Genomic DNA, 21,233 nt, shown 5'->3' with positions numbered 1-21,233 from the left:
TTGAACAGACTGCCAGTGCCAGAGCCCTCCACGTTCACAGGTGACCCAATACAATTCATAGAGTGGAAAGCTTCCTTTACTGCTCTCATTGATAAAAGGAACATCTCACCTGCTGACAAACTGCACTACTTAAAGAAATACATAGGAGGTCCAGTTCGACAAACGCTTGATGGCATCTTCTATAGAAACGACAGTGAAGCATACAGAGATGCATGGGAGCGTCTCAACCACAGGTATGGACATCCATTTGTGGTACAGAGGGCTTTCAGAGAAAGACTGGCAAAATGGCCAAAGATCCAAACAAATGACTCCACAGGATTCAGGGCATTTGCTGATTTCATTCAAACATGTCACGAGGCCATGCCCCACATTGAAGGCTTAAGCATTCTCAACGATTGTGAGGAGAACCAAAAACTCGTTCAAAAGTTACCAAACTGGGCGGCTGCAAGTTGGAATCGTCAGGCCACTCAGTTTATGAAAGAAAGTGGGAAGTTTCCAGGTTTAAAGGACTTTGCCAAGTTCATGTCTTCTGAAGCAGAGATCATGTGCAACCCGATTACATCATTTCAGGCTCTCCACTCTGTAAACTTCACCACAGACACTGGTAAGGGCTGCCAAAAGGACAAAAGGCCCACCTCTAGTGTTCTCCATACCCAGGCGATAACTGAGACTGAAAATAAAGGTCCAAATGTTAAGGCCCCATGCATGTTCTGTCAAAACAACGGACATAAACTTCACAGTTGTCCACAGTTCAATGGAATATTGCTTGAGGAACGAAGGAAATATATAAAGGAGAAAAAACTCTGTTATGGTTGTCTTAAACCTGGACACAGCGCAAAGAACTGTAATTACAGACTTGTATGTGAAGTGTGTAAGAAAAAACATCCTACCTGTCTGCACGACTTCAACTATAACAATGATAAATCAGCCTCAAACCAGCCACAAACTCAGATCAGCACAGAACAGGCTGCAACCACCCTGTCTCTGAATGCAGAAGCCAGTGAACAGTGCGTGAGCACCTCCATGATTCTACCAGTATGGGTTTCTTCAGAGCAACATCCAGGTACAGAAAGGCTTGTTTATGCCCTCCTAGACACGCAAAGTGACACCGTGTTCATTGACCAAGATGTGTCTAATAACCTCCAAGCTAAGGCTACCCCAATAAGGTTGAAGCTCACTACACTGCTTGGTAAGGATGTTGTTGTGCCAAGCGAACGCATCTCAGGTCTCAAGGTAAGAGGCTATAACTCCTCAGAAATGATTGAACTCCCTCCTGCTTACACTAAAGAATGTATACCAGTTAACCGCTCTCACATTCCTACCTGTGAAACGGCAAGGCGGTGGAATCATCTCAAGGAAATAAGGAACGAGATTCCTCCACAGCTAGAATGTGAAGTCGGCCTTTTAATTGGCTACAGTTGCTCTAAGGCACTAGCTCCAAAGCAGGTAATCTTAGGAGGCGAGAACGAACCCTATGCAGTTCGCACAGCATTGGGCTGGAGTATTGTAGGCCCGACATCATCTTATGGTGACTCTTCTAGCATGTCTACTGTGTGTCACAGAGTTGCAGTTAAAGAGCTTCCCCTAGTGACTCCAGCTGATGTAATCAAGGTCCTTGACTCTGACTTTAAGGATAACGACAAGGATAACAAGTCAGTGTCTCAAGATGACATTCTCTTTCTGAACATGTTAAAGGAAGGAATTTACAAAAACACTGAAGGCCATTATGAAATGCCACTTCCATTTAAGGAAATACCTCCACCTGCTGACATCGACATGAACATACCACTTGGAGACCCAGAGGTTAAGAAGGTGCAGGCACTGAACACGCTCAAAACAGAGAAAAAAGGTTTATCAGACAAGTTAACAAAGTTTTCCTCATGGTACAAAGCCACCCAAGCCATAGCTCGACTCATTCGCTGTGCCAAGGGAGACAAAACAACAGGCCACAGTACAGTACAAGAAAGACAAAATGCACAATGTGTTATTCTAAGAGACACACAAGCAAGTGAATATGCAGAGGAGATAAGGTTGCTAAAGAACGGGAAACCACTTCCACACAAAAGTAAACTGTTTCAAATGGACACTTTTCTTGATACTGATGGACTCCTTAAGGTGGGAGGAAGACTTAAAGATGCTTCATTCTCCTCAATACTGAAACACCCAGTGATAGTTCCAAAAGGTCACCATGTCACTCAACTAATAATAGATCATTTCCACAGTAAGGTGCAGCACCAAGGGAAAGGTTTTACAATCAATGAGATCAGAGTGAATGGATTTTGGATTCCAGGCATCAACAAGGCCGTAGCAAATTTTATACACCACTGTGTGAAGTGTCGCAAACTCAGAAGAGGCACAGAGGAACAAAAGATGTCTGATCTCCCAACGCAGCGCTTAGATCCATCTCCACCCTTTACATTCTGTGGAATGGACTGTTTTGGTCCTTTTCTAACCAAACAAGCTCGCAAAGAGCACAAGCGTTATGGACTTCTTTTTACATGCCTTTGCTGCAGAGCAGTGCACATAGAAATGTTGGACAACATGACTACAGACGCCTTTATCAATGCGCTCCGCTGTTTTATAGCCATAAGAGGAGCAGTCAGTGAGATTAGATGCGATCAAGGAAGCAACTTTGTCGGAGCCAAAAATGAGCTACAAGAAGCTTTAAAACAAGTGGACTCCAATCGCATTACCACATTTCTTGCAGAGAAGCAGTGTGACTTCAAAATGCACACTCCTCATTCAAGCCATACAGGAGGTGTATGGGAAAGACAAATCAGGACAGTTCGAAACATTCTGCGCTTCACAATTTCACTTTCATCTGGCAGAATGGATGACGCATCGTTAAGGACATTCTTTTATGAGGCAATGGCGATTGTCAACAGCAGGCCTCTAACGGTGGACAACCTAAGTGACCCAAGCAGCCCAGAGCCCTTGACGCCAAATCACCTGCTTACTATGAAATCAAAGATATCCCTGCCCCCTCCAGGCACATTCATCAAAGAGGATATTTACGCACGTAAAAGGTGGCGGCAGGTGCAGTACTTATCAGAACAGTTTTGGTCACGTTGGAAAAGGGAGTATCTATCCAACATCGCAACAAGACAGAAATGGCACACTCCAAGGAGAAACTTGAAAGTTGGAGATGTTGTCATGGAGAAGATGGATGATCTACCCCGCAATGAATGGAGATTAGCACGTGTAGTGGACACAGTAACTGACAAAGACGGACTTGTAAGAAAAGTAAGGATTTGCTTCGGAGAAAGGAAGACTGAGAAGGGACAATGTTCAAGTAAACGTTCTATAGTGGAACGCCCAGTGCAGAAACTGGTTTTGCTATTAGAGACTGTTTAACTGTATTCTAAAGTTTAAGGTTCAATGGAACTATGTGTTATCATACAGTTTAATGGTTACGGGTCATTTCTTCATTAGGAAATCATTATCGCTTCAGTTAATTCCCAGTTAAGCTCTTAATGATTTGGTGGGAGTGTAAATGACCTCATTAATATTTGGTAAAGTGTTTTGTAAACTTATGAGTGGCTATTATATTGTTGGAGTGAATGCTTTTATTTTGAAAGTCACAGAGCGACAAGGTGCCGTAAATCAAGTGGCGTAAACCATATGGCAGAAGCGCGAGTTTTAATGCACAGAGAGAAGGTGTGCTCTATGGTTAATGGACGGGAATGGGAAAAAGAACGGCTATTAAGGTGCAACACTGAGTCGAAAGCAGTTTCTTAGCACCTGGTTGATGAGGGAACAAGGTTTGTAACAAAGTTTGTCCTGTAGATATGTATTTTGTTGTTTTACGGAGCATATAGCTGCTGACCGCTACTAAGCATAAAGGCTAAGTTTTCACCCACTAGAGGGCGCTAACGTACCTCGTCATGTTTAGGCAGCGATGCAACGATTTCCCTGTTATATGCAATAATTTACAAGTTTTAGTGTTATTTGTTATGTAAGGTAAGGAGAATTAATTTGTGATTAATGAATAAGTCAAAAGGTTAAAGGTAACACACTGTTTGATTTACTAATAGTCTTTTATTCTGTATGTTGTAGCTCTTACGGTGTGTTCACATACACGGCTGTTTAATAAAAGGATTGTGAACCATCAGTTTGAGAGACCATCTTTTCAACCGGGGATGCTACAAAGTGTTAGAGCTATTTATACCTATGTAAACTTTTATACACTGGTTTTTACCTGTCTTGTTTCAGAAAGGTTTAAAAGGGTAATGTCCACAGTTTATTTGTTTATTTATTTGTTTGAATTCAACATATTTTATTAAAGTAATTGAGCTTGAACACAGAAAAAACTGAATCAAATAATCAGAAAATCAAATCACTTGCACTATACTGAAGTCTAATCTACTCTGAGCTAATGCCGGTTTCCAACACTAATGATCGGGTGAAGGAGAGAGATGAGGGTGTGCACGGCCACTGGTGCTCTTATCCCTGTTCTTTGTGATACAATCCAACAGGAAAGCAGTCAAACCCTTGGACATTAGCCAAGTTAACGTTCACAAATATATACACACAGAGGAACTCTGAGCCCCAATGTCAGCATTAGCACAAACATGCCACTTCATACCAAATCTCAGTGTGAGGTCAGGTGTTAGTCTCATTCCATTATTCTGGCTATATTTTCTTACTCATTACTATTAAACTTATACTTAAGACTAACTATTAACAAAATCACACCCCAATAACTCTGTTATTACACTTTGTATTTAATCATAAAAAGGCTGGATGTTGAAACCTTTTACTTCTATTTTGTATGAGCCGGGGGTTCTCAACAGCTGATACTCTATGTCCAAAAAGTGACAGGTATCGTTTTATGGAGCAAAAAACTTAAGAGCGCATATTTTATAAATAATACCAACAATTACAAATGCAGACCTTTAATAGTAATAAGTAATCCTTTATTTATAATGCATAGCAATATAAAAATAGTAACATATGAAAATATTACAATGGGCACAGATGAATTTGTATCAAAAACAGCAACCAAGCCAAAGTAATGAATAACACACATAAATAACAACTGCTTGAGAGACCAAACAATTTCTTTTCATCTGTTCCTTGGCAGAAAGTTAAGACAGCTATTCAGCTTTAGGTTTCAATAAACAGAAGTAATGGATGCAGTCCCTTTGAAATGTCACACAAAAGTCTACTTGTGCATATACTTAGCTTTAACTCTTCTCTTTTTTGTATTCCAAAAGGTTTTCATTTTCTCCAGAGGATGTCTCTCTTTCAGTGGTTATCGACTGTTCACATTCATTTTCAGACTGTTGGAATGTCGATGCTGGCCGAACGTTTCTTGCTAGAATACAATGGCCTAATTTTGCGTGCATTATCTGTCGTCTTTATTTCGTACTGGCATATACTTTTGCCTACTTGTTTTGTTTTTAAGACATTTGTATGCAGTTCATCATTGCAGTAATACCCTCTGGAATGAATGCCCACTGTTTAACTGTGTCTAAAACAGCATTTAGTTTTCCAACCGCATCTTCTGTGCATTTTTTGTCTGTGCTTTCAACTACAGGAGTGTCATTCAAAGTTGATAGAGGACTTTTCAGAGAGTTTTTCATTTGTTTAAAATGGCTACAAGCCACCTTCAGGCAAGCACATGTGTTATAGTGAGAGAACGTACAACAAGTGCACTGAAGTGTTTCAGCCGATGCAAAAAAACACAGATTTCCAAACAAACTTGGCATTTTTATCACTTTCAAGTCCTCACAGTGTACAAAGTAATGCCTTTCTTTCACTGCAATTCTTGCCAAGGTAGAAATGTCTATTTCCATGTTTGGATAGATGTCATTGTCAGCCTCTGCTAATTTTGCAAGTAACACTAGATGCTTGCAAAGAAGTCCTCGTAAGCCATATGTACAGTTGCAGTAGGACTCAACAGGGCAGACATCATACACCATGTCTTCTCTTGACTCAGATGGGACTTGATATGCATTAACTCCATGGCTGTTCTTGACTGTAATTTTAAGAGCCCAACCACTTTCCATCAGTCTTGAAGCAGAGTCTGAAACTTGAGACAAGGTGTCAGCAAACCTGTTTTTCATGCAGCCCACATCTTGCAGGGTTTTTATGACTGAGAAGTAGTCGTCGGCCTTCCCTAGGAGCACTTCAATCAGATCATCCAGACGCCTATTCTTGTAGCCAGATAAAAACTGGTATTTCAGGCGGTGGAAAAATCTGAAAAACAGTTATTTGAAATGATTAGTAACTGTAATTGAAGGAATTTAAAGTTTTAATCAAGACTGTATTATTTTTTAAAAAATTGGAATACCTATTGCACACGTCTTTTATAAAGGAATGCTCTGTGCCGGTTTAGCTGATTTAGGCAAATCCACCTACTCTGTTTTTTGTTGTGATAACATAAAAAACGCTGCTAGAATTTAAAGGATTTGCCTAAAACCTGTTCTGGCAATGACATGACGAACCTACTCAGTTTAGCCTCTTGGATTAAAGCATAATATCTTTTTTTCAGCAATACAATTGAATGAGGTCAAAATAATAAATCATACCTTTCAATCACATTGTTTGTTTCAGAACGAGCGTGACTGAAGCGACGGCCGTAGTCACACCACATGTGGCCAATGCCTTCCCAGTGCTTCTGAAAATACTGGCACACCAAAGGGTATTGCTTAAATGTCTGGCAGAACTCTGCTGATGTGGCTTTAAAGTCGTCCTCCTAAGAGAATTGGATGCAACAGAATATATTTCAATCCATTTAACAGACCTATTGAAATCTTTAATATTATGTATTGAAGCCCTTTTCCTTTTATTGAATAACATTAAGAATTTTAAGTTATTAATAATAGGTCGTGTTTTTGTATTAAGAAGCAATTATTTCTTCCCTTACAATGGCTAAGAAGGAACACTAAACCTATAAGCATATTTGGTTTCAGCATCTGTCTGTGAAAGAATCCCACTCACAAGTTCTACTGCACAGTGGGTGACACAATGATGTTCTGCACAGCTTAAGTACTTGTTTTGATAAGCAAGATAAGAAGCCAGTTTTAGAAATTGTTTCAAAAATCTATTTTGTATCTCTCTGTAACTTTTTTTAGCAACTGAAAGTTATTATGCTCTTAGTGTAATCAAGAAATCAAAATGTGAAATAGACAAATTACACTTACAGATGTGCAAGCTTTCAGCTTACAAAAGAAAGAAATGATTTCATTTCTCTTTTGGGTGTTAGAAAGCCCATGGACCCCGGACTCTGATTTTGAAAGCCATCGATTAACAGCCTGTGAATGTAAGAGAAAAAAAGTTAATCTGGAGAGAGAGACAGAGGAGCAGCTGTACAAAAAGCATAAAAGAAAGCTGACGTCCAAAAATAACTTTGTCACTCACTGGACAAGAGGACCTGTGCATTACAGAAATCAACCAGGCAAACATATTTTTAAATGTCAAAAAGAGCTTTGAGAAGCAGCCACCAGAAGATGAGTGCACTGTGGTCTTAAATGAATGGACATAGTCACTCAACATTTTATCCCTTTATATTCATTAACCTGAGTAGGTGAATATCACAATGAGGCAAATCATAACAACAGGACCCTGTTGTAAAAATGTGTTTCAGGTGCATCTTAGACAACGTGAAAAGAAAACAATGTGGTTTACCTGCAAGACATGGTACCAGCATAGAAGGATAGCTGACTCTGGAAAAACCTTCTGCAAAGCATTTATTTCCGCAAAGTCTTTGTCAACCATAAATGCTCTACAGAAAAAAAGAAAACACTAAATGAGATTAAACAGTATGAAAATGTTTTTGCTATCTCAAAGCACCACTTCAATGCCAAATTAAACATTTCAACTCACAAGTAGATATATAAAATACTGCATACAGCCTATAGGAATAACTTTAACAACTGGAAAGGAAAGTTTTTTGCAGCCCATGCTGCAGCTATAGCATTAGATTCTGGCATGTTATAACTTTTTTGAAAAGGAATTATTTCAAAATTAATAGCTGTCAATGTATTATTTACCTCGGGGAAGTTGGGAAATGCTCACAAACTATTCCAAGAACAGTTTCCAGGGTTTTCTGACTTTCGTTGCTGACAATAGCATAGGCCACAGGGACTCCATGCCCATGATCATCTCTTACAACAAGTGTGAATAAGGGAAATGAATACTGGTTAACGCAGTGCGTGGTGTCAACAAATACTAACTGTTTTGCATAGTTCTCCATGTTTGATTTCATTACAGGTGTCTGCAAAACAATCATTAGTTCTTGGTCAGATGTGTATGGTTGATAGAAGAGAACATGTTCTTGATGTTTTCCATTAAGTAAGGTATGTACACTTTGACTGTCTCCACAGTTAAAGTGCTTCTTCTGTATGTCGAATTGAGGGAAGGTTGAAGCTAACATCTATGTTTACTCCTATTGTGAATAATCTTGACTTTCAACCGGGGATGTTTGATATAGGATTTAAGGAATGGAAGAACAAAGGAATTCAGAGACTGAGGGACTTATTCTCCGATAATGTAGTTATGCCATTTGACCAAATGGTTGAGAAATATTCTCTCCCCAAGCATGACTTTTTCCGTTACTTACAGATAAGGCATTATATTTTGCATAGTACTAACTTTAGTGAGAGTCATGAAGTCTCTCCTGTTGAAAAATTATTATTTTTAACAGACAAAGAGGTACCTGTGAAGATATTTTATAAGGCTTTATATTCTGTACTCTCAGGGACGTCACAGAGGCTTAAAGGCACATGGGAAAAGGAATTAGGTATAGTAATTGATGATGAGGAGTGGGAAGATGTCTGGAGTTACGCCAAATCAATATCAGTTTGTAATCGTACCAAAGCAATACAGTTAAAAATTATACATAGAATGCACATATCTATGTTTCGCAGACATCAATATAATCCTACCCTTTCACCCATGTGCCTTAAATGTAAGACAGAAATTGGTACCCTAACTCACAGCTTCTGGTCATGTTTGAAATTGCAAGAATATTGGTCTAATGTGCTATTTGAAATGGAGAAGATTTTCGGTTGTGAATTGGAGATGGACCCTCTGTCTCTCATACTGGGCCTCCCCAGCCGGCGATTAATATCCAAGAATAATAGGAGATTGTACTGTGTTCTCACCTATGCGGCAAGGAAGAATATACTACTCCAATGGATTTATGAAAAAGTACCAACTATTAAAGGTTGGAAAAGAGTAGTGTTGGATTTAGTGCCACTGGAATATCTTACATGTATACTGCACTCAAAAACAGATCAATTCTTTAAGGTGTGGGAACCATACTTGAACTATGTGGAACCTGATGTTTCTAATATTATGTTACAGGGATTCTCTTGAGTGTTTAAACTGTAATGGAACTGAGCTGTTTTTTTTGGGGTTTTTTTTGTGTGTTTAGTTATCAGTTTGTTTGTTTTATGTTTGTTTGTCTGTTTGTTTATTTTTTTGGTTTTGAATTGTACACTGTATTATGTTATGTAATTATGTACTATTTGTGAAAATAAAAGGGAAAAAAGGGAAAAAAAAAAAAAAAAAAAGTGCTTCTTCCTCATCATGCAGGTTCTAACACTGTCAATGTCACGTGGTGTGACAAAATGCTCTCTGTTGTGAAGATCTCTGTGTCCATGTTCTTTGGCCCATTTATGACATTCGGTTAGTATGATGGCTGGCTTAGTTCCAAGGGAAAGCAGTTCCTCAATCTTCCTCCTCAAATCACTGGAAATATTGTTGAAATGTGCGTCTTTTGGGTCCGAAGGATCATGCCCATCATGCTTATCATATGTACGCTGCACGATGACTGTGTGGTCTTTCCAACATTTGAGTACTTTAAATGAAACATAGGCCTTACAGCCCACTGCTCTGTAGCTGTTTCGACTTTTTTCCCCAGCTCTGATGCAGTTGAATTTGTAATAGTCTCTTTTCCTGTCTTTACCTGAGGCAACATTTAAACATTTATAATGTCCATGAAGGGTTAATGAGTTCAATTTTTCTAACACAACACTGAATGGGTCCTCCTGGCATTGTGACACATGCACACAAAGTTGTGTGTCTTTTCCAGTTCTTTTTTTTTCGTCATTCAGAACACTTCTTCTAATTATGTCGTCCATTTCTGGTGGAAAAATAACGAAGGTTTAATTAGTCAATATTCATTAATTCATTTTAACTTGTTTTGGGGTTTTTTGCAATACAATGTAAATATTAAATATAATATTAAAAAATATATATATATATAAAATAATATAAAACAAACAGGGGCTAAAAGAAGCTAAACTTTCATATGGTATGTCTCTGGCAACTTTAACATGATGTCCCAGGGACAACATCTACACGATGTCCCAGGGCAACTTCTACATGATGTTCCAGGGACAACATTTACGCGATGTCCCAGGGACAACATTTACGCGATGTCCCAGGGACAACATTTACGCGATGTCTCAGGGACAACATTTACGCGATGTCCCAGGGACAACATTTACGCGATGTCCCAGGGACAACATTTACGCGATGTCCCAGGGACAACATTTACGCGATGTCTCAGGGACAACATTTACGCGATGTCCCAGGGACAACATCTACGCGATGTACCAGGACAAATTTGTAAATTTCTGGATTACTGTTAATCTCCATAGAATCAAGAACTCATGTCCAGTTTCACAGCTATGGACCAGTTAATTATGTTTCCAGGTGATAGTTTGATTCATAGATTCAGCACACAACCATAAGTCTAGGCCTTTTAGTCCAGATTCTCTTCACTTATGTTTGTAAAATGATCAGGGAAGCTACTGCAATTTTGCCTGACCCAACCCCCGGGCCACGAAACACCCAAAAAGTTGGGGAACGCTGGTCTAGAGAACACTGGTTAGCTAATGCTGTTGTCAAGTAGCCTATCGCTAGCAAACAAACAGCAAGCCAAGTGAGGAACATATGTATAATGCTTACCGTTTATTAAAGGAAAGTATCCTAAATTGACTTCAAATTCGGCGGACAGGCGGACAGGCGGCGGTTTTTCGCTTCTTCACTTGTATTTCGAAATACTCGAAGGCGGGTATTTCGAAGTCGCAAAGGAATGACGTCACAAGAAGGTGATTGGTCACTTGCAATGTTGAACCTGGAACAACATTAATTATGATGATGTGGGAACAATGCTGACACGAGGAAATCAGATCGTCCACTTAAGACCTCTATTAAAAACTGACCAGACGGGTTTGTTGGTCTCAGTCGCTAGTTTTAAGTGTTCATTACAGCGTTCATTTGGTTATTTAGAGTAGAACCAATGATAAAGCAGGGCTAACCTGTGGTTATCAAATATCAGCCATTCAGCGCTGGGTCTCTCAGTCAGGGTTGCTCAGCATTCTGTGGTACTCAGAGGCGGACTGAAAGAGTTCATTATCGACTCATTCTTTCATGTCAGTCTCCAACTTCCAAATAAAAACACAATAAATAACTGGATGACCTTGCTAACCAGGCAAGCTAGCACTACCTTATCTGCATTTAACTATAAAAAAAACCGAAAAATAAATGGCGATAACCAAAACATTCAATTTAAGGATTTAAATCGGTATTCTCTAACAGTATATACAGTATGTGACATCATCTTAATATGCTTTGCTAAAAATAAAGAAAATCCAACTCATTAGACAGATAATCTGGTTTTAATAGATCTGATTACACAGATGATGATAGATCTTTTTTTATATTTTAAGTCTTGAGCTGAGTGTCTTCTGCTGATCAGATCCGAGACGTGAATCACAGGAAGAGGCAGGATGTAGAAATCCTCAGTCGGTCAATACACGAGGCCCTAAATTACCTCAGCGGTACTCACTTTTGAAATTGAATAGGCTTCCTGAATGATTTAAGGGCCGGCTTTATGGGAATAATGGAGAGCAAGTACGGTAACACAGTGCACACACGGTAACAAGCTCCAGACAATAAACAGAGACACAGAAAAATGTAATAGCATAACTTCTAAATGACTACAACACAAAAGCTATTTGAATACACACAGTGCTCACTGCATTTTTTTTTATATGTGTGGAGTAATTACACATATGTTACTTGGTTAGGATTAGAGATGAAAAACTACTCAGCTTCAGAAAAAATATTAGGGCTCGGGTTAAAACGCAATAGTAGCCATGTCTTTGTAACTCTGGTTGCCATGATGACAGCTCTCTGCTTTTTCAACAAAGAAACAGACGCTTCTTACACAATGTATGACTCTTGTTGAAACACATTACTTACAAATTCTTGTTCAGTGATGCAAGAAACTTTCATTTTTCACAACTATTTCACGAACTGCTCTGAGCACAACTTTTACCTTCAAGCTAAATGTTCCCTGTTTCCAGTTTGCATGGCATTTTTTTCAAGTTTCATTAGATCCCGGAGAGAAAATGGCGAGATTTTGCAGACAGGTTGGCGTCTTCTGTTTATTATGAGCAACCGTGTGAACCGTGTGAATCTGTGAAAAATTCTGGTGTAGCACTATCTTGTCACTGCACTGCACATCAACTGCAGCTACAGGGAGAAGACTTGGTGGAAACCAACCGCTTCGTCTACCTAGGAAGCATAGTCAACAGCGACGGCGGTGCAGATGAAGACGTTAGGAGCCGGATCAACAAAGCAAGGCTTGCATTCAACACCCTGCAACCCATCTGGAACTCCAAAGCCTTATCTCAGCACAGCAAGATCTGCATCTTCAACAGCAATGTGAAAGCAGTCCTTCTGTATGGGTCCGAAACGTGGCGGGTGACCAAGACCACTACCAGCAAGATACAGATTTTCATCAACAAGTGCTTGCGACACATCCTCAACATCAGATGGCCTGAGAAGATCTCAAACACAGACCTGTGGAAGAGAACCAGCCAGAACCCGGTCGGTCAAGACATCAAGAAGAGAAAATGGGGCTGGATAGGCCACACACTTCGAAAACCACTCAACAACGTCGCAAGGCAAGCACTGGACTGGAACCCACAAGGGAAAAGGAAAGTGGGGAGACCCAAACAGATGTGGAGAAGATCTGTCGAGAGCGAAGTGAAGGCCGTCGGAATGACGTGGACCCAGCTAAAGAGAGCAGCCCAGAACAGAGTCCGTTGGTGTGGTGTTGTTGCGGACCTATGCTCCCCCAGGAGTCAACAGGAAAATTGATTGATTGACTATCTTGTCTACTAATTGTACCTGACAGCCAGCAACCATTAACCAACTGGTCCAGTCTACATTTTATCCCTAGCGACCAACAGTTGCCAGAGGGATGCTGGCCAGTTTCTAGGCCTATGTAGCCTATGAGGCCGCTCCTGTTAGAAAGGGCATGGTACAAACATGACTGCTCACACAGAGGGTTGCTAAATATAAGTATGCTGGACTCTTTGGAGATACTTGAGGCAATATAAGGCAGCGCTGCCTCTCGACCTCTTTGTTCCTGTTACGATTTCCTGTCATTAACTCGCAGTCAGTCTGATCTTAGGCCTATTCTTCCTCGCTATTCACCTTTTACACTTCATACTCTTTCAGCTTAAATTTTTTGAAATAGGCTCTTAACTCCAGAAAGGCAATTTGACATTTACAATGGTTTTCATTAATGTCTTACTTTTTCAAAGGACCATTGTTCATCTTGTTTCTCATCATTCATTCACACCTTCTTTCCGTCTTCTCTCCTATACCACAAAACTCAGACTTTTTTCTTTTCTTCTTTAACACGTCACTTTTCTGAAACACAGCCGCTCAAGCTCATCGGCACTTTAAATTTTCTCCTCTTGCACTTTTCCTTTTTGTCTTTTAAACCACTCTTCTCCTCTTTTGTCCTCCTCTCATTCTCTGTCGTCACCAAAGGGTACACGAATGGACCATGTAGCAGCTGTATTTTTGACAGGGCTAATCAGGCTGTTATTTTACCTTGAACAAGGGCCAGGGCTGTATTATAACTACACTGATCTACAGTTGCTGTGCAAGTCAAGAGACATTGATGCCAAACTGCAGAACCCTTAGATGTATTGCTGCTGTTTGGTGATGATTAGCATTCACTTCACATATCATTTGGTAGCTGCTTTTATCACGTCTTGCTGCCATGCATACACATGTAGTTTTATCACGCCCGACCACAAGGGGAATCAAACCACTACCCCAACTAGTCTTACTGTCACGCTTTACCAGTTAAGCTATACAGAAAGCTTTCTACTTCCATTGGATTATTCAAAAATATTCAGCAGCATAGGACCCAATGTTAACATGAATTCCTTGACTGCCTTACTAGTTCATGAGTTCATGAAAAGCAGAACACTTTCCCCATTTTCCACACAGGCTTCAAGTGTGGTGCAGTCTTTTGGTGCAACCAACATCCAATCCCAGCTCAGTCAAAGGAAATGCTAAACACAACGACTGGTCAGGAGTGGCACATTTTCAGCAGAACATTTTTCACTTCATACACTACAGTAAGAAGTCCTGACTTGTGTGAGCAGTGATAATTTTCAGGTGTTGCACCATGAAAAATACAGTGTGTACTACACACACGCACATGCAAAAACACATACACATGAAAAAATGTAAGGTCAAAACATAGTTTTGAATACTAAACACTTGAAAGCTAAAGGAAAGCACTTCTGTTAGTAGAAGTAGAATTACAGTTGTTATTCAAGCAATATTTTTCAAGGTGAATTTCCAGTGTATGATTTGTATCATATTTAGTTTAGTTGTCTGTAAGAGTACGTCAGCCTATACAAACTTTATAATGTGCTCTTTCCAAAGCTTGTGTCAACACTGAACGTTGGTATTATATATATATATATATAGACACTGAGCTGTCGCCTATTCGTGATTTAAAACCAGCACTGTAAGAGCCGATGACCCCTTTTGTGATCGGAGGCGTCTTTGTGAAGGGTTTCATTGGAAATGTGCTAAAAGGAGTTATTAAAAGTTTCTTATTAATGCCTTATAACTTCTCTACTTGACACGTTTTGGCCAAAGTATGAGAAAACTCTCTGTTGAATCTGTTGATAAATCACAATCTAATTTTCTTGTTTACTTACCAAAGCTGTCGCTGTTTTCACACATGTCTGCCCATATGTATGATGCACGCAGATTGTAACTTATCTCTTAGCAGTGAAAGCCGGGGTCAGTTGTTCTCCCACACGGGAAACTGCCATCAATTTAATAATAATAATAATAATGGATACTTTATTGATCCCCATGGGGAAATTACTTGTTTTTCTCTGCATTTGACCCATTCACTCAGTGAAGCAGTGGGCAGCCCACTAAGCAGGCGCCCGGGGAGCAGTGTGTAGGGACGGTACCTTGCTCAGGGGTACCTCAGGGTAGCCGTTAAGTGGATTCGAACCGCCGACCTTCCGATCATGGGGCGACCACTTTACCTACTGAGCTATCCCTGCCCCATTTCCCATTAAAGAAAAAAGGTTTATCTATAATGCATGAGCAAACTACCTGTTAACAGGACACTGACCAATGCAAATTATAGAAACTATAGATTCTGGTGACTTGTACTAAAGTTAGCTTCTGGAGACAAAAGTCAACTGTGGCCACAAGATGATCGAATGTTTGATGCGTAACATTCACTTTGCTATGCTTGAATCGACGTCTAGTTTTAGATTTCAAGCAGTGCTTAGCTTACTTTGCTTGCCCTGAGAGAATGCCACTGCATTATAGTCAGTGTTGGGCAAGTTACTTTGAAAAGGTGATTAATTACAGTTACTAGTTACTTCTTCAAAAAAGTAACTGAGTTAGTAACTGAGTTACAATATTTTAAAAGTAATTAATTACTTGAAAAGTAACTATTGCATTACTTAAAAAAAACGTTTAACCCTCTGGGGTCCAGGGTATAATTGGCCATTTTTAACTACTTTTGATTTTCCCTCCACATTTTACCTTTAAAAACTATTTACTTTGCCTTGTTTGGTATCATTCTTTTCAGCACAACCTCACGTGTGAGAATTTACAGTTATGTTTTCATTTTGACACACTGTATTAACACAATTGATCTAACATCAGACAAAAACCATGAAATCAGAGTAGAAAAAGTGATATTTTTTAACTGTAACAACCACAAACATGTTTATTGAATCATATTTCATAACTTTAAATGCAAATAAGTTTTGCAAACAACAAAGTTATTTACATCCATTTACCTTTTACCCTTTTTTTTAATAACCATTTCAAACTATTTACAGAATAATCAGCTGTTCTTTATTCAATAAGATGCCACACAAATTATTTGTGCCACTCCAAAAACATAATTTCTGTCCACTATAAAGGAGAACATCACAGCCTGATACCTGCAGGTCTGACAGCAGCAGGTGTATCACTCCTGTTTCTACCTGGAGACAGCAGTCGCCTCATTGTTCTGACACACAACACAAAACTAACCACAACACTACACACTAACTACACAAGACAACACATTAACTACACAATCCAAACACGCTAAACGTCACAAATCTCTCACATGTCAAAACTCGCTCTCTCTTTTTTTCTGCTCCGTCACTCCTAAAACTTCCCCTGTTTTGTTTTGTTTTTTTGCTCATAAGCAGAGTGCTTTGACCTTAGAACTGAAGAAGCTTCTCGGATGAGAGGTGAAACGTCTTCAAGCAACTTAAAGAAATCCAGACGCTTTTCTTTGCAAGCTCCTTTGACAAGCAGAGTGCTTGCTAGCGCTGTCCTTAGACAGTAAACATGAGGAAACTATTGAGGAAAAAACGCCGTGTATGTATTGTTTATCATGACTTAAAAACTGCTATATATCACCTTGTTGCTTTGTCTTTAAGTGGTCATGTGATTGGCGTACCACGACTACTTTATTCTTCCTCAGTCAAACAGCAGCACTCATGCGATTATTTTGCCCCCTTAGCTCCAGGTGGTGTGCTAGAAAGTGATCGTGATTACCGTCCGCGGGAGCACGCGCAGCTGCTTAAAGCTGTAGCGTCCAGATTACTTACAGCTACTTCCGTGCAAATGATATAAGATGCGGTAAGCTGAACACAGCTTTAACCTTCTGTTTGTTGAAAAATAGTAACAGACCGCATTTTCTTGTGAGTAACTGTAACGGCGTTGTAACGATAGGAATATAGTAATTAGTTAGATTACTCATTACTTGTAACGCCGTTATTCCCATCACTGATTATAGTATAGTATTTTGAGCTATGCAAATAAGTAACTGACAAAAGATGAGCTTTGTAGAAACAAGGGTGAAATATTTATCAATATTCAAACATTAAGCTGAACAAAAATCTTAGGATAGCTACATTGTCACCCCATGCTTCTATATTTTTTTAGTTGTTTTTTTTTTTTTATCTGTAATTGTTAATGTGATACTATACCATCTTCTATTTAGCTGGGTCAGCTTAACACAGAGAAGCACAGAGTCTTAAAAAAATTCCATCAGATTGCTTGCTTGAAGCTGTTTTAGTTGCCTGCATTTACTGTGAGGCTGCAGGCTGCTTTGCAACCCGCTTCCACCCTGGTTCTTTTATATTTATGACTTAGATGGAACTCAGTGTTGCATCTTTTGCCATTGAGCTATGCTGGTGGTCTTCAGCTTCCCATCTATCCATATAAAGGAGCAGGGAGGTATGAGTCATGCTGCCAAAAATAAAATACCACTAATGAAAATATAAAACTTTTGACTAAACTAAATGCAGGTTTTGTTGTGCAGTTGCAAGTATTGAAATCCCTACAGGAGCCACCACTTAACACTGTATCCTGCATGGTCTATGCTACTGAGATTTATCCATCCCTTTTACCTTTGGGGCACTGTTTAAATTAAAATGTGTCTCACAGAATCAGTCGAAGCTTCTTTGTTTGCTCCCCATTGCACCTCTGGCACTTAGTTCGGTCAACTAATCACCGGGATGATTTGATTTGTGCCAAGCGCCTATCCTGACTTGATTTGATGATGTTGTCTTAATCAGTAAGACTGAGCAGCAAAGTCAATCTGATGTCTGTGTTTCTCCTTATCTAGACAACCTAGCTATGGTGTGTAGATACTCCTTTGTCTAAACCAGAAAGATGATTCACAAATGCAGGAAAACCCTTTTAAAAAGGTGAACAAATATTCACGTTTTGACACTTTGACACTTTTTAGACTTGAGCTGTTGTGAGATAATATGGATAAATGAAGTTTTAATGATCTCCCGAGGCAGAAATTTGAGACAAGGACAATTTAAAAGCTGCAATGATTTATGAACCTTGCAGTGTTTACTGGTGTGTCTGACCAGGCAAAATAAAAAAATAAATGCAATGTGTGAGGAAAACATGTTGAACTCTTTCTCTATGTTCTCTCTCTTACACACACATGGTGTTGGTGGGGATATGGGAGCTGTTAATAATTTCAGGGTAGAGCTGGTTTAGTGCAAGTCTGGAAACCTGCACAGGGCAAGTCTGCCATCTACTGAAAGTAAGAGTGGAGGTATTTTATACCTCAGCCTGTGCATATTGGTATTGTATTTTGATGCATCTTTGTCCAATCTCAAATCATTTTCACTGTGTCAGAAATATTTAAACTTCTGTGGAGTAAAATGAAATACTTTAGTAGTTTAATGGTAAACATTTTAAAAATGTTGAATCTGTAGGCATGAAAAACCTTCACTAACAACTCTTTCTTGCTATAAAGGATCATACAATATATTATAAGTTACAAGTTATAAGTTTTGCTAGCCCAAGTCAACCTTTCACAAATCGGTCTGACATTTCAGCAGCTGTACAATCATTTTTCAGATAGTTTATCTAAACCCAACACGTTCCTTCCTACTAGGCAGCCGAAGCATGTCATGAGAAATTATCAGAAAAATTTGTCATAAATATAGGATACCTTCATAAATGTGGACAGCATGATTACAGGAACTAGTTCATTATTTAAATTTAAAAAAAAAAAAGATTATAAAAAAAAGTGTCATAGCAAAACTCTAGCTTTGCTCTCAGGTGCCTGTGCTCATATGGATCCTTCTGCTGTAGGCTATGAAAGATGTTGGTATGTAATAAAGTCAGAAGAAAGACTCCTTCAAACAGCTGTAAGCAACAACCCAGATTATTTATTAATAAGTCTCATTAATCTAGCCCGTAACAAACTCAGTTTTCATTGTGATCATATTATAAAACTGTAACTTGGAGCAAAACTCAACATACATGAAAGGAGCTTTGTTTGTAGACTGTGTGCCAGAAACAGCCTGCGTAACCTTTATATTTTTTCATGAAAGAAGGGCCTTGAGGCTTCACTTTTATTAGGCGTCAGATTTATTTGTGCAGCATGATACGGAGCCTGAAAGTGGGTGTCTGGTGCCAAAAATTGCAAGAGCTGAAAACCACGCAATCACAAACATTATGATTGTAGAGGAAAAGGTAAGGATGGTACAAACCAGTAGCGTTAATCCTCTGGGGAACACAAGACTTTATGAAAATGCATGAAGTGGGAGACTGACCAGCTGGCAGACAAATAAAGGTGGCAGTGACTGAACTCTGAGTGGCTCTGCTGAAAATAAAAACACATTACGTGATGGCAGAGCTTCAGTTCATTTAACAAAAAAAAAAAAAAAAAAAAGAAAAAAAAAAAGAAAATAAAAACACAAAGAGACAGTAATTACTACTAAAATATTGAACACATTAAAACACTCCAAACACTGATCCTTAACACTTTGTGAGTGGAAGTGTTAATGAGTGTTTATACTTGTTGCATCGCATCTAGCTTAAAAATAAAAGCAGCTTCCTTTCAGTTTTCAAGACTTTTGGAAGGATTGGTGTGAAATGGGTGAGAACCAGTGAGAATATTATTTCTCTGCAGTTTCCATCAGTTGTTAAACGACTTAGCAGCAATTTGACCACCTACAGTACTGCATCGCTGACAAATGTGCTACAGTGAGGATAAAAAAAAATAAAAATCAGTTTGAATAATCTCGTGTGGGCGTACTTTGAATTCCTGCATCCAAAGCTGTTAACTACATTTCTGATTGATTACTTTAAAAAGTAAATCTCATTTCGGTTACTAATACGTCTCCAAAGCAGCCTCCAGCAAACTTAAATATGAATGTCACGCATACGGTCACTAATCACAAAGCTTGTGGAACTGTGGCTATAAGGGGAGAAAAACTCCCACACAGTCACCTCAATCTACACACATCCAATTTTTGCACAATTGAAAGTTGTACATGGCAGATGAAACCTAAGATTGGCTTTCTTTCTCTTTCTTTCTTTCTGTTTTTCTTTTTCCGTGCAATGCATCATTCATCAAAAAAAACTGATCTAAAGGCACCCTCCTGCATGCGTTGCCCCTACCTGTATATCTTCACATTGTGCGGTTATCTCTCCTCGTACCCAGAGCTGAAGATATACAGTAAGAAACTTCATCTTTTCTGTTTCATCCTGCACAGGGGTTCCTATACTGTGTCACCGCAGAGCTCAAAGGGGGAATCTGTGACTTGATAAGTCCAGGTAACATCAAGGAGAAGAAATGTTTTATTCATCAGCACAAAGCTCCTGAATTCACTCAAATCAAATTCGCCCGCCTTTGTTTGAGAGATCAAGCTTGGGGTTTGACACTCATAGAAATGATTGGATTTCTTAGAGTTATAAAAATAAAATTAAATGAAATAAAGAAAAAATAAAGGAGGGGGAAAGTTATAAAGAGGGGAGAAAAGGAGGGGAAGGGTGGTTGATGAAAATAGCTACGTTTTAAATAATGTAAGAATTTTGACTTAAAAGCGGCGCACGTTTTCACAAATGTATGATTTCTTTTGAAAACACTTACTAGCCATAAAAACAATACAAATCGTGTATGTGTGTTTTGTCTTCTGCTTCAGTCCTGCACACGAGCCACTCCAGTGCTGTCTCCAAAAAAAAAGAAAAAAAATCAGCCACTCAAATTCAGGTGACCTTGGCACCCCGCTGGTTCTCTTGTTTTGTTGCGATTCTTTCATCCCGTGCGTTTCTCTCTCATGGCGCTCTCCTTTTCACATTTCATTTTTCTATCCTTCCTCTCACCCGCTCAGATCTCCTGCTGTCAAAGAAATTCTAATACTTTTTGTTGAGTTGCGAACACAGAGGTCAGATGAGATTTGCAAAAAAAAAAAAAAAAGTTGAATTTGTTTTAGTTTCAGGTTGGGGGCAGCGCTGTAACCGAGTGCGCCGATGAACCCGAGCCGAGGCTCCCGCAGGAATGTAAAGAATCAGGAGTGAATTTTTATTAAGCATGTTTTAGGTCTAAATCTCATCTGCTCATATTTTCTCTTCCTTTTTTAAAATTTATTTATTAATTTTTTTAG

At 39.1% G+C, this 21,233-nt stretch overlaps 2 protein-coding genes across 2 annotated transcripts; both read right to left on the bottom strand.

Annotated features, from left to right (window-relative positions):
- Positions 1-5,598: 5,598 nt before the first annotated feature.
- On the bottom strand, positions 5,599-8,064 carry LOC146636511 (uncharacterized). Its single transcript, XM_085350343.1, has 5 exons — positions 7,633-8,064; positions 7,149-7,259; positions 6,534-6,700; positions 5,885-6,201; positions 5,599-5,609 (listed from the first exon to the last, which is right to left on the bottom strand). The coding sequence occupies exons 1-5, from the start codon at positions 7,720-7,722 to the stop codon at positions 5,599-5,601; spliced, it is 696 nt and encodes a 231-aa protein (XP_085206469.1). The 5' UTR covers positions 7,723-8,064.
- A 171-nt stretch (positions 8,065-8,235) lies between these two features.
- Positions 8,236-10,091, bottom strand: LOC146636510 (uncharacterized). Its single transcript, XM_085350342.1, has 2 exons — positions 9,526-10,091; positions 8,236-8,344 (listed from the first exon to the last, which is right to left on the bottom strand). Exons 1-2 carry the CDS (start codon positions 10,089-10,091, stop codon positions 8,236-8,238), a joined length of 675 nt encoding a protein of 224 aa, XP_085206468.1.
- Between the last annotated feature and the right edge of the window lie 11,142 nt (positions 10,092-21,233).

The sequence above is a fragment of the Diplotaxodon limnothrissa genome, linkage group LG3 (assembly GCF_057381915.1).
Source record: "Diplotaxodon limnothrissa isolate DT_005_m linkage group LG3, D_limnothrissa_male_GT1.1, whole genome shotgun sequence".
Taxonomy (NCBI): Eukaryota; Metazoa; Chordata; class Actinopteri; order Cichliformes; family Cichlidae; genus Diplotaxodon; species Diplotaxodon limnothrissa.
Note: the sequence above shows the minus strand (reverse complement) of the source record. Positions and strands in the feature narration are given on the sequence as shown.

Excerpts from the sequence above, each read along its gene's own strand:
- LOC146636511 (XM_085350343.1), bottom strand. The coding sequence starts at position 7,722 with ATGGTTGACAAAGACTTTGCGGAAATAAATGCTTTGCAGAAGGTTTTT. Across the intron at positions 6,701-7,148 it reads AGCTGAAAGCTTGCACATCT|GAGGACGACTTTAAAGCCAC; the intron begins GTAAGTGTAATT and ends CAATTCTCTTAG. Across the intron at positions 6,202-6,533 it reads ACAAACAATGTGATTGAAAG|ATTTTTCCACCGCCTGAAAT; the intron begins GTATGATTTATT and ends ACTGTTTTTCAG.
- LOC146636510 (XM_085350342.1), bottom strand. The coding sequence starts at position 10,091 with ATGGACGACATAATTAGAAGAAGTGTTCTGAATGACGAAAAAAAAAGA. Across the intron at positions 8,345-9,525 it reads ACCTGCATGATGAGGAAGAA|AAGAAGCACTTTAACTGTGG; the intron begins GCACTTTTTTTT and ends TTCGACATACAG.